Here is a 13103-nt window from a genome sequence, read left to right as displayed (position 1 = left end):
ATGAAACATGGGACCAACACTTTACATGTTGTCAAAAAGGAGGACCACTTTTCATATAATTAATTTAAATGCCTTTATTTGTATGGCATGTTCAATGGAAACAAAGATTAAAAACTCCTACTGCTACTATAGTGCTACTAATACTACTGTACTACTATTGTTACTAATGCTACTGGTACTACTGCTACTACTGTGTAGTAGTAGTACTAGACTCCAGTGCAACACTATCAAATCAATAGCCCAGTTACTGCCTCACCCACTTGCTCCTCCAGAGTTCCTGATGCGTGTTGTTCATGCCTCCAGTACACCATTGAGCCTGCTGCTACCTCTTCACATGATTAATCATTATGAGGCACAACACTGTCGCGCGCGCGAAGAGAGAACTTAATGGAGTTCAAAATACCATATTTTCTTTGCTATGATGTAATCACCTTTTTTCCCTGCCCTGCTTGCTAATCTGATTGTGCAGGTTCTCTGTAGTGTATAAACTGTCCTAGACCAGGCCAGCATACACCCTTAGAGCAGAGCTATGTTGCTGGATGATGCTCACCCATTTCGCTTGTTATGGAGATGAGCCCTTTGGGAGTTTGGCCGGCACTGTCCGTAGCCATTTTTGTATTTTAGTATGATATTATGTCAGAGTTAACTGTGACTCAGAGGACCTGAGCTGACCTGCTATTCTCTGTGGCAGACTGCTGTGTGCCCACTTTCCCTACCCTCTGTGCTGGGACAAAGGCGTGGCGTGTGGGGGGTAAGACTGGTCAACCCAATCAGCCGAATGACGTCCTGATGGGGATGAGAGTGATAAAATGCCAACATGGCAGCAGATTAAATTAACAAGGTAATGAATGAGTATTTCCCACTGGAGAGTTTAATTAACCCCTTTCACAGCTCACACCCCTCTGTAACTCCTCCCCTATCCCACCCAGCCACCACACCGCCGCTGCCTGCCAGGGCAATGTATCCCTTGTCCTTTCTGTGTGCCTGGGGCAATGAATCCTGCCCCAAGGCCCCCTCCTATGTCTGTGTCCTCTATCTGCATGTTTATCTCTATCTTGACCGGACGACACCTGTGACCACACAAAGCAGAGCCTTACTCATCAGGCTCTTTTCATGTCAGGGTAAATCCATTTGACACTACCCCTTTTGATTTGATTGAAACCTATACATATTCACCCATTGTAGAAATGCTCAAAGTGACTTTTTGAATCTGAATGCCAAAATATTGAATAAAGTTGCTCAAAGTTGACCTATTTTGCATACCATAACATGAGACATCCATGTCTTCATCACTGGAAAAGATTAAAGGTTGAGTTTGATATAATTGAAAAGCTTACAAACAGGGTTGTTTACAAACAAGGTTGTTTGATAGATGTACTAAAATGGGAATGTAAGCTTGTAACTTAAAAATTGTACCGCAAAGATGGTTGGAGGCCCACACATCAGAATGTTGATTTGAATGGGAATATCCATTTTAAATTATACTGTCAATCCTCCATAGGAAACCTATTGATATCATAGAAATATAGATCATTGAATAGACATGACCAATTAAGTTGACATTCGACGGTGGGTGGACCGGCAGCCGCCTTTGTGGTAGTAATTAAAGTAAACATTACAATTTCAATGGTGTACCAGCTAAATTGCATTGGTCTGAAGGGATTGGTCCTTTCTATGAATTCTGTTTTTATGATTGAAATGACACCTACCCTGTATTCAAGAACTTGTCTCAACCGATGGGGGCACAACACAAAAACCTCAGATGTGAAATAGTCTAAGCTACAACATGTGAATATGAAAATTGACATTAAAGGTTAAAAAATGTCATGTTTATTTAACATTTTTTTCAATAAATTGTGATATCAAACTCAACTTTATTTTTTCCAATGATGAAGACATGGATGTCTGGTCGTAGGGTGTGATCTGTAAAATGGGTCAACTTTGAGCACCTCGATCTCCTAAATGTTTTGGCGTTCAGGTCTAAAAAATCACTTTCTGGCCACTTCTACCATTGGCAAACCCCTATGGAATTTGTTTTTTAGGATACATTTTTGTTGCAAAAGGGATGCTGTCAAAGTGATTGAATTCAAATGGATTTACCCATCAACAATTTGTTTCTGAAAGATAAAATATTAATATGACATATTAGGACATTCACTGCATCTGATAATGTTGTCAGACTCAAATTAGGTTAGAGGACACACACACCCCCATATATATATATATATATGAGGATCTCCTGTGGTGCCTCTACTTCTGTATCTCCCGTTGTTTACCTTGGTCAAATGAACCTTTTCATTGTTAAAATATTGATCATGCTGAACACTGTTCACACCGAACACTTACCTTCCTCCCAGCCGTCTCTTCGCTTTCTCTCTTTCAATCTGTCCATACACACTCAGCCACTATCTGTCTGTCTGCGCTCATGTCAGTGCTCGCTAGATCTTGTTAAAAAGACTTAGTGAAGCTGAAAGGCCAATCACATTAACAAGAGGTGTGACCGAAAGAGTGGGTATAATATGGTTGTGTGAGGATCAAATCAGACGGACACTTCCAACATTTTAATTGCATATGCCTAATTGTTTATCATAACCCTCGGATCTGGAAATAAATCGGAGCAATTACGCACTGCTGTCGCTGTGGCGTTTGACGGCTGAAATACCGCCGTAGATTAGCAGTTAATCCTGATGCACAAACAGGATCTCAGAAACTCTTTGAAGATGAGGGAGTTAAATATCCCTTCCACTCGACAATGTGTAGGCCCGCCTTGGGTGATGGGCTGCAGCCATTTTGCGCTCTGGAGCCTAATCAGTCATGGTGCAGGAGGAGAGGATTTAGCCGGCTGCTCGTTTCGTACTGTGGGATGATTAGATGTTCAGACGGAGTGGAGCAGGGCCTGGGTTGGCTATTTGGCCAGCGTGCAAATGCTCAGCGTCTCTTCCGCGGCCATCACAGTCTCTCTCCCTCTCTCTGCTATAAATGTCATGGGAAGTGAGGGAGCCAAGTGAACCTTGCTTTCATGGCATGCCAGCCTCCACTGCCAGTTTAAAGAGCCTCATTACAATTACCAACATGGCTCAATCCCAATAATGACTTCAATTCGGCTATTAGAAAGTACCGGGGCGAGAAGGAGACTAGCTCACCCTGTCATCGTCAAACGCCCCACTGACTGGCACCTCATGCAATGTCATAATTAAAATGATTGCCTGATATAATTTGCTTTGCCTACTTTCACTGTCTGCAATGTCATTGTCTGGTCAGTCAGTTTGCCTGTAACTTTCCAGAAGTATGTCTGCTGCAGAGTGAGCGGAGCGTGCTCAATTTGACTGGAGCGAGAATCCCATAGGCTGGAGTTTCAGCCTTCTCGCCCGCTCCAATTTCGCTCCAGTATCGCTCACTTTATGAGCTCAGGGCATGCCCGGCCCAGCATGCATTTGTAGTCTACTTGTGTGCTGCTAAAGCCCTTTTCTTTAGCTACTGACATGGAGGTGACACTCACCACCTTCCGGAGACATTTGAAACCCCACCTCTTTAAGGAATACCTGGGATAGGATAAAGTAATCCTTCTACCCCCAAAAAAAAAACGTAAATGACGTAAATGTAAATGAGTTCGCTAAATATTTTCATAAAGAAACTGAGAGCACACAGGTGCAAAATCAAAGTGACTTACAATGATGAGGAGCAAGCGAGGAAGTGGGGTGATGTAGTGTCCACAACTAAAGAATCATTGTGGAATCTGAAAAGACACGTATCCCGAAAGCATGATTGCACTTTCTACGTGCACATGCTAAAAGAAAGGAACAAGGTGGGTAGATAACTTAAGTGTCATCGTAGCAAAGTATTTGTAAACAAAAAATCAGATCTCTTAAACGTTTCGGTCATTTTCGTTCTATTATCTATACAATAGGCCACAATTGATTTTGTCCCAATAGGTCTGGCATATTCTCATATTCAACGAGCTTTCAGTTTTGATTGGGTTATTTTCTCTAAAAGCCTATAGGCCTACCTATAGAAAGATAAACTCTGCATCTCTGCCCAGTCTGGCAAGAGTGGCCAAAATGGTGTTTAGCATCCCCAGGTTACTTGCTCAAGTGTGGAGAGGATATTCTCCGCTGCTGTCCGGCTCTTCAGGCACCATCGCATGAGCCTGAAGCCACAGACTGGCCAAACTCGTGTTTCTAAAAATAAATTCTAAAAATGAATTCAAAGGCACTAATTTGTATTTAATTCTAAGAAATTCACTGCCTATATCCGCAATTTGTAGACTAATGATTTAATACAACGAAATGTTTAAATGCTGAGCCCTTTATGTCCCTGCCATCCTAGTGTGTCGCACTCGCAAATGCTTCAGTGTATTTCTTTGTCGGCTATAGCCTTGAAATAATATAGCATAAATAATTCGTTTTCGTTCTTCTAGGCTCCCTGTCTGGCTCCTGACCTATTTAGTGTTTATATGCTGTTTAATATGACATGTAGGCTATGTAAAATGATGTTCGCTTCTTACGTTCACCTTTTCATGTTTATTAAAATACTTTTCATTCAAATCCATATGGTTTGGTTTGAATACTTAAAAACCAATTGGTAGGTCCAGGTAGTCACAAAATAAATTGTGATTTTAATGAATGGAGCGAATTTGGAGCAGCAGTTTTTTCTTGTGAGCGCAGAGTGGGTTTTAGCCGAGCGGTAGGACAGCACGTGGAACGACGCGCAAGCACCACTCCATGAGCGGGATTTCCAACTGCTGAACTCCGCTCACATGCTCTGGTCTGCTCTGCATATCGCTCTCACTCCTTCTCTTGCGGCATCTCTCGCCATCTCTCCATCTCTCTATATCTGCATCTCTCTATCTCTGCATCTAACACCATGGGACAGCATCTCTGTGGCCTAAGCATAAATGCCATCTGTCTGACTGCGTACATGTACCTCTGTCTGTGCTTAAGCACTTTATAACCACATTAGACCCATCTCCTCTAGTCTCTGCTAGTCGGTGTGGCTTTTCATGTCATTGTTCCTTGGCCCTAGAGTCTCTGACAGATCATTATCTGCCGGGGAGAAAAGAAGAAAGATTGGGTAGCCTGGATGCCTGAGGGTTTGCTTCGACTTGCTCCCCAACATCCCGGCCTTTATATTCATCCATGTTTAATTAGACATTTTCTCTCCATCCTTCCCTCCTCCCCATTTGTTAATTTAGCTCTGTTGTTTTTTTATAGGGGGAGGGAAGCGAAGCTGGAGGGGGGGAAGAGGGGCGAAGATGGCAGTGAGGTTGACATGGGATTCCTGTTAATCAAATCAGAGGGAGAGGCTCCAGGGACTTTATGGTTTTTCATTTCATTAGTGTGAGATTATCATTCAAGTGGGCATCATCTGCTCTGAAACCATATCAGCCGTGACAAAGTTGTAACTTCATTCAGGTTTTTTTTTTTTTAAGGCTGAGAAGATGCGTAGAGGCAAGTAGAGGCAGTAAGATGGATGTATTGACAGATCGCTGGATGAATCGATTCACATTTATTAGGTGTTTTTGTCTTTCTTCTTCACATAGGGTGAAGCTAAAAATAGTTTTTCTGCTCCTTTAGTCCCAAATAAAGGTCCTACTCCTCCTCCTGTCATTGAATAATGTCTGCTGGGATGAATGGGTTTTCATACGAGACATTATTAAGATCTGCAGGCAGTGTTCAACACGGTCCATCACGGCAGCACAGCAGCTCCATTAAACTGTAAAAATCTGTTTCTTGTTCCTCGCATACTCTGAAATGAACATTTCAATCAGACCTTGTGTGTTGCCCTAGGATAAGGGTGGCGGGTGGTCAGTTTAAATTTCAGCAGCGGTAAATAGATTGATCGATAGTCATTGCCTCCCAATGCAACTCTGAGGAATGGCTTATTGTGCTGTGTGTGTGGAGGTAGGCTAGGGGAGAGTGTGTGTGTGTAGAGGTAGGCAGGCTAGGAGAGAGAGTGTGTGTGGAGGTAGGCAGGCTAGGAGAGAGAGTGTGTGTGGAGGTAGGCAGGCTAGGAGAGAGAGTGTGTGTGGAGGTAGGCAGGCTAGGAGAGAGAGTGTGTGTGGAGGTAGGCAGGCTAGGAGAGAGAGTGTGTGTGGAGGTAGGCAGGCTAGGAGAGAGAGTGTGTGTGGAGGTAGGCAGGCTAGGAGAGAGAGTGTGTATGGAGGTAGGCAGGCTAGGAGAGAGAGTGTGTGTGTGGAGGTAGGCTAGGAGAGAGTGTGTGTGTGTGGAGGTAGGCTAGGGGAGAGAGTGTGTGTGGAGGTAGGCTAGGGGAGAGAGCGTGTGGAGGTAGACTAGGGGAGAGAGCGTGTGTGGAGGTAGGCTAGGAGAGAGTGAGTGTGTGGAGGTAGGCTAGGAGAGAGTGAGTGTGTGGAGGTAGGCTAGGAGAGGGAGTGAGTGTGTGGAGGTAGGCTAGGAGAGAGAGTGAGTGTGTGTAGGTAGGCTAGGAGAGAGAGTGAGTGTGTGTAGGTAGGCTAGGAGAGAGAGTGAGTGTGTGTAGGTAGGCTAGGAGAGAGAGTGAGTGTGTGGAGGTAGGCTAGGAGAGAGAGTGAGTGTGTGGAGGTAGGCTAGGGGAGAGAGTGTGTGTGGAGGTAGGCTAGGGGAGAGAGCGTGTGGAGGTAGGCTAGGGGAGAGAGCGTGTGTGGAGGTAGGCTAGGAGAGAGAGAGTGAGTGTGTGGAGGTAGGCTAGGAGAGAGTGAGTGTGTGGAGGTAGGCTAGGAAAGAGAGTGAGTGTGTGGAGGTAGGCTAGGAGAGAGAGTGAGTGTGTGGAGGTAGGCTAGGAGAGAGAGTGAGTGTGTGGAGGTAGGCTAGGAGAGAGAGTGAGTGTGTGGAGGTAGGCTAGGGAGAGAGAGAGTGTGTGGAGGTAGGCAGGCTAGGAGAGAGAGAGTGTGTGGAGGTAGGCAGGCTAGGAGAGAGAGAGTGTGTGGAGGTAGGTGGCTAGGAGAGAGAGAGTGTGTGGAGGTAGGCAGGCTAGGAGAGAGTGTGTGTGGAGGTAGGCAGGCTAGGAGAGAGAGTGTGTGTGGAGGTAGGCAGGCTAGGAGAGAGAGTGTGTGTGGAGGTAGGCAGGCTAGGAGAGAGAGTGTGTGGAGGTAGGCAGGCTAGGAGAGAGAGTGTGTGTGGAGGTAGGCAGGCTAGGAGAGAGAGTGTGTGTGGAGGTAGGCAGGCTAGGAGAGAGAGTGTGTGTGGAGGTAGGCAGGCTAGGAGAGAGAGTGTGTATGGAGGTAGGCAGGCTAGGAGAGAGAGTGTGTGTGTGGAGGTAGGCTAGGAGAGAGTGTGTGTGTGTGGAGGTAGGCTAGGGGAGAGAGTGTGTGTGGAGGTAGGCTAGGGGAGAGAGCGTGTGGAGGTAGACTAGGGGAGAGAGTGAGTGTGTGGAGGTAGGCTAGGAGAGGGAGTGAGTGTGTGGAGGTAGGCTAGGAGAGAGAGTGAGTGTGTGGAGGTAGGCTAGGAGAGAGAGTGAGTGTGTGTAGGTAGGCTAGGAGAGAGAGTGAGTGTGTGTAGGTAGGCTAGGAGAGAGAGTGAGTGTGTGTAGGTAGGCTAGGAGAGAGAGTGAGTGTGTGGAGGTAGGCTAGGAGAGAGAGTGAGTGTGTGGAGGTAGGCTAGGGGAGAGAGTGTGTGTGGAGGTAGGCTAGGGGAGAGAGCGTGTGGAGGTAGGCTAGGGGAGAGAGCGTGTGTGGAGGTAGGCTAGGAGAGAGAGAGTGAGTGTGTGGAGGTAGGCTAGGAGAGAGTGAGTGTGTGGAGGTAGGCTAGGAAAGAGAGTGAGTGTGTGGAGGTAGGCTAGGAGAGAGAGTGAGTGTGTGGAGGTAGGCTAGGAGAGAGAGTGAGTGTGTAGGTAGGCTAGGAGAGAGAGTGAGTGTGTGGAGGTAGGCTAGGAGAGAGAGAGTGTGTGGAGGTAGGCAGGCTAGGAGAGAGAGAGTGTGTGGAGGTAGGCAGGCTAGGAGAGAGAGAGTGTGTGGAGGTAGGCTAGGAGAGAGAGTGTGTGGAGGTAGGCAGGCTAGGAGAGAGAGAGTGTGTGGAGGTAGGCAGGCTAGGAGAGAGAGTGTGTGGAGGTAGGCAGGCTAGGAGAGAGAGAGTGTGTGGAGGTAGGCTAGGAGAGGGAGCTTGTGTGTGTGGAGGTAGGCTAGGAGAGGGAGTGTGTGGAGGTAGGCTAGGAGAGAGAGTGTGTGGAGGTAGGCTAGGAGAGAGAGTGTGTGGAGGTAGGCTAGGAGAGAGAGAGTGTGTGGAGGTAGGCTAGGAGAGAGAGGGTGTGGAGGTAGGCTAGGAGAGAGAGTGTGTGTGGAGGTAGGCTAGGGGAGAGAGTGTGTGTGTGGAGGTAGGCTAGGAGAGAGAGAGAGTGTGTGGAGGTAGGCTAGGAGAGAGAGACTGTGTGGAGGTAGGCAGGCTAGGAGAGAGAGACTGTGTGGAGGTAGGCAGGCTAGGAGAGAGAGACTGTGTGGAGGTAGGTAGGCTAGGAGAGAGAGTGTGTGTGGAGGTAGGCTAGGAGAGAGAGAGTGTGTGTGTGGAGGTAGGCTAGGAGAGAGAGTGTGTGTGTGTGTGGAGGTAGGCTAGGAGAGAGAGTGTGTGTGTGTGGAGGTAGGCTAGGAGAGAGAGTGTGTGGAGGTAGGCTAGGAGAGAGAGTGTGTGTGGAGGTAGGCTAGGAGAGAGTGTGTGTGTGTGGAGGTAGGCTGAGAGAGAGTGTGTGTGTGTGGAGGTAGGCTAGGAGAGAGAGTGTGTGGAGGTAGGCTAGGAGAGAGAGTGTGTGGAGGTAGGCTAGGAGAGAGAGAGTGTGTGGAGGTAGGCTAGGAGAGAGAGGGTGTGGAGGTAGGCTAGGAGAGAGAGTGTGTGTGGAGGTAGGCTAGGGGAGAGAGTGTGTGTGTGGAGGTAGGCTAGGAGAGAGAGAGAGAGTGTGGAGGCAGGCTAGGAGAGTGTGTGGAGGTAGGCTAGGAGAGAGAGAGTGTGTGGAGGTAGGCTAGGAGAGAGAGACTGTGTGGAGGTAGGCAGGCTAGGAGAGAGAGACTGTGTGGAGGTAGGTAGGCTAGGAGAGAGTGTGTGTGGAGGTAGGTAGGCTAGGAGAGAGAGAGTGTGTGTGTGGAGGTAGGCTAGGAGAGAGAGTGTGTGTGTGTGTGGAGGTAGGCTAGGAGAGAGAGTGTGTGTGTGGAGGTAGGCTAGGAGAGAGAGTGTGTGGAGGTAGGCTAGGAGAGAGAGTGTGTGTGGAGGTAGGCTAGGAGAGAGTGTGTGTGTGGAGGTAGGCTGAGAGAGAGTGTGTGTGTGTGGAGGTAGGCTAGGAGAGAGAGAGTGTGTGGAGGTAGGCTAGGAGAGAGAGTGTGTGTGTGTGGAGGCAGGCTAGGAGAGGGAGCGTGTGGAGGTAGGCAGGCTAGGAGAGAGAGTGTGTGTGGAGGTAGGCTAGGAGAGAGAGTGTGTGTGTGTGGAGGCAGGCTAGGAGAGGGAGCGTGTGGAGGTAGGCTAGGGGAGAGGAATAGCAGTGACGTGCGTTGACTTAATGTCACCCATCCATTTCGCTTTCTCTCTGTTTGGCCTGGCAGGCACTGGAAACAGGAGGCTCATTTATCACAGGGTCTCCCAGGCACCGGCCAAGCACATGCATTCTGTCATACCCTGACAGACACACACACGTGCGCCTTAACACACACAGTTGAGTACACAACCAACACAAACACATAAACAACAACCCACACACACTACAGAAACAATGACTCAACCGCACACAACCACACTTGCAGATGCTCTCACTCCCCGGGGCAGCCATGCGCGTACATACACTCAGCCCGCTCTGAAAGCCCTGTGATTGATTGACAGACCCAGGCTAGTCATTGGTATTCCAGCAGCGAGCTGCATCCACTATAAGTGACACTCAGATGTTTGCAGCTCCAGACTCCTCATCCATTAAAAAAATGTTTTGCCTGTCTGTCGGTCTTCACTGTATTCTCTCCTGCTGTCTCCATCAGAAGGGCATCCCCATCGGCCAGTTCTGCAAGGACTTCAACGAGAAGACCAAAGAGCTCAAGGAAGGAATTCCTCTGCCCATCAAGATCCACGTTAAAGTTAGTTATTTTTTTTTTTACCTCACTTAGGGCCTGCACCCTTCTCAGTGTACCCACCCCTGCCCCTGCAGCTTGCCCTTTCAGAAATCCTGCCTGATTTCACTGGCTGCATACCATTACCCAAGAACCTCCATTATTCATATTGTTACACTGAAGTATGCTTTTCCATTTGCATTCGTTAAGCAGTATCCAGGGGGATGTAAAAGTCGCACAGAATTTAGAGCATATAAAAGGATGGAATCATCGTAAAGAGGCTGTTTATAAAAAATAAATGTTACTCATGGGCTCCATCTGCTGGTCACTACCAGCATCTCCTCACTACACATCTCCTTTTGTGTACAGTAGAATTTCCCTTGCCATGTCGATCTCCAGAGTATTGTTTATCATTCATGCACTTTGTTTGGCTTTATATAATTTACATTTAAGTCATTTAGCAGACGCTCTTATCCAGAGCGACTTACAAATATAATACACTATATATACAAAAGCATGTGGACACCCCTTCAAATTAGTGGATTTGGCTATTTCAGCCACACTCGTTTTCTGACAGGTGTATATAATGTAGCACACAGCCATGCAATCTCCATAGACAAACATTGGCAGTAGAATGACCTTACTGAAGAGCTCAGTGACTTTCAACGTGGCACCGTCATAGGATGCCACCTTTCCAACAAGTCAGTTCAAATTTCTGCCCTGCTAGAGCTGCCCCGGTCAGCTGTTATTGTGAAGTGAAAACGTCTAGGAGCAACAACGGCTCAGCCGTGAAGCGGTAGGCCACACAAGCTCACAGAACGGGACCGCAGAGTGCTGAAGCGTGTAGTGCGTATAAACGGTCTGTCCTCGGTTGCAACACTCACTACCGAGTTCCAAACTGCCTCTGGAAGACCGTCAGCACAACAACTGTTCGTCGGGAGCTTCATGAAATGGGTTTCCATGGCCGAGCAGCCGCACACAAGCCTAAGATCACCATGCGCAATGCCAAGCGTCGGCTGGAGTGGTGTAAAGCTCGCCGCCATTGGACTCTGGAGCAGTGGAAGCGTGTTCTCTGGATTGATGAATCACGCTTCACCCTCTGGCAGTCACAGACGATTCTGTTTTTGGCGGATGCCAGGAGAACGCTACCTGCCCCAATGCATAGTGCCAACTGTAAAGTTTGGTGGAGGAGGAATAATGGTCTGGGGCTGTTTTCATGGCTCAGGCTAGGCCCCTTAGTTCCAGTGAAGGGAAATCTTAATGTTACACCATACAATGACATTCTAGATGATTCTGTGCTTCCAACTTTGTGGCAACAGTTTGGGTAGGCCCTTTCCTGTTTCAGCATGACAAAGCCCCTATGTACAAAGTAAGGTCCATACAGAAATGGTTTGTCGAGATTGGTTTGGAAGAACTTGACTGGGCTGCACTGAGCCCTGACCTCAACCCCATCGAACACCTTTGGGACGAAATGGAACGCTGACTGCGAGCCAGGCCTAATCGCCCAACGTTAGTGCCCGACCTCACTAATGATCTTGTGGCTGAATTGAAGCAAGTACCCGCAGCAATGTTCCAACATCTAGTGGAAAGCCTTGCCCAAAAAGTGGAGGCTGTTATAGCAGCAAAGGGGGTACCAACTTCCTATTAATTCCCATGATTTTGGAATGAGATGTTCGACAAGCAGGTGTCCACATACGTTTGGCCATGTAGTGTATATGCATGAATGTGATGCGCTTCACCCTCTAATGCGATCTCAGACAGACCTGGTTTAGCTAGTGTAGTGGAAGTGTCTCTCCCTGGCGTGCCACAGTGCTGTTGGAACCTTTGCAGCCTTGATCTGTCTTGTGTTCCTTCATTTCTCTCTCCCTGTCTGACTCATCCTGTTCAACAAAAAGAAAAGTAGCAAATCTTCTTATTTTACAAAGTCACCATCCCTAAATCGAGAGTAATGCTTGGATGTATCATGTCCAGCAGATCGATGCCAGGTGCATTGGGCCTTCCCAACTAATGGCTATTTCATAGGTGGTGACAAATGGTATCATTTCACTGTGAAATCACTAAAGATAGATCATTTCATTGACAAGTTAATGCAGAACCGAGGTTGAGAGCAACTTTCCACTTCATAAAGCGTCCATTCCACTTTGATCACACCTTGATTGATGGATTAAAACACATCTAGAACTCTGTCCCTCGCTATCTCTTCCTCCCTGCAGCCTGACAGGACGTATGACCTGAAGATTGGCCAACCCACAGTGTCCTACTTCCTCAAGCAGGCGGCTGGCATCCAGAAAGGAGCCAGTAAAACAGGTAAGGTTTGGACCATGTTGACTGGTGCCGCTCTGTTCCTCCGTTTACTCCATTGCTGTAGCCGTCTGTCTGACAGCTCTGTACTGGAGGGACAGACAGACAGAGGTCTCCCACAGGGCGTTAAGGCTGAGATTGGATGTCTTTGATTGACGATATATTTATGATCGACGGGGAACTTTAAGCCAGGCAATTACAGGCCGGAAGGTAGTGGGAAAGGTGGTGGGCTAAGGAAAGAGAATGATGGATTTCCACCATCTGCGCTGGCTACTCCCTCTCTCCCTTCGATTGCTCCTTCGTTTCCCCCCACTCTCTGCTCTCCTTTTTGCTCCCGAGCTTTTCTGTCTTCCACCCTCTGCTCCCCTCGGTTTCTTGTCTATCTTTCCCCCTCAGTTTCTTCATCTTATTCCCATTCTGGACTCAATCTCTTTCTCCATCTCTAGGCCATGAGATAGCTGGGATGGTGTCTGTAAGGGCTGTGTATGAGATCGCTCAGGTCAAGGCCCAGGACGAGGCCTTCAAGATGCAGAACGCTTCCATAGAGACAGTCGTCAAGAGCATCATCGGCTCGGCTCGCTCGTTGGGCATTGAGATCGTCAACGAGTAAGACCCTCCTCTCTCTCTCAAAGTGCCCAGTGTCCTTAGATGTCATAAATGGGATTCAGCACTGACGCACACACATTAATAATATTGGTGAAATACATAGCAATGAAAAACTATATGGTCATACTCTATAGAGCCCCACAGTGGAGGTGTCATATTACCCATAAAACCTAGCGGTCAAACAGGGAAA

At 47.7% G+C, this 13103-nt stretch overlaps 1 protein-coding gene across 1 annotated transcript in view; it reads left to right on the top strand.

The window, feature by feature from the left end:
• The window catches only part of LOC121542897 (39S ribosomal protein L11, mitochondrial), a 49611-nt gene that overhangs the window by 33775 nt on the left and 2733 nt on the right, over nucleotides 1-13103 (top strand). The window contains exons 3-5 of the mRNA XM_041852506.2: nucleotides 9938-10033; nucleotides 12220-12313; nucleotides 12754-12913. Of these exons, the coding sequence (XP_041708440.2) occupies nucleotides 9938-10033; nucleotides 12220-12313; nucleotides 12754-12913 (350 nt within the window). The remainder of the gene's footprint in view (nucleotides 1-9937; nucleotides 10034-12219; nucleotides 12314-12753; nucleotides 12914-13103) is intronic.

Source organism: Coregonus clupeaformis, chromosome 3 (genome assembly GCF_020615455.1).
Source record: "Coregonus clupeaformis isolate EN_2021a chromosome 3, ASM2061545v1, whole genome shotgun sequence".
Lineage (NCBI taxonomy): Eukaryota > Metazoa > Chordata > Actinopteri > Salmoniformes > Salmonidae > Coregonus > Coregonus clupeaformis.
This window is presented reverse-complemented; position numbering and strand designations above follow the sequence as displayed.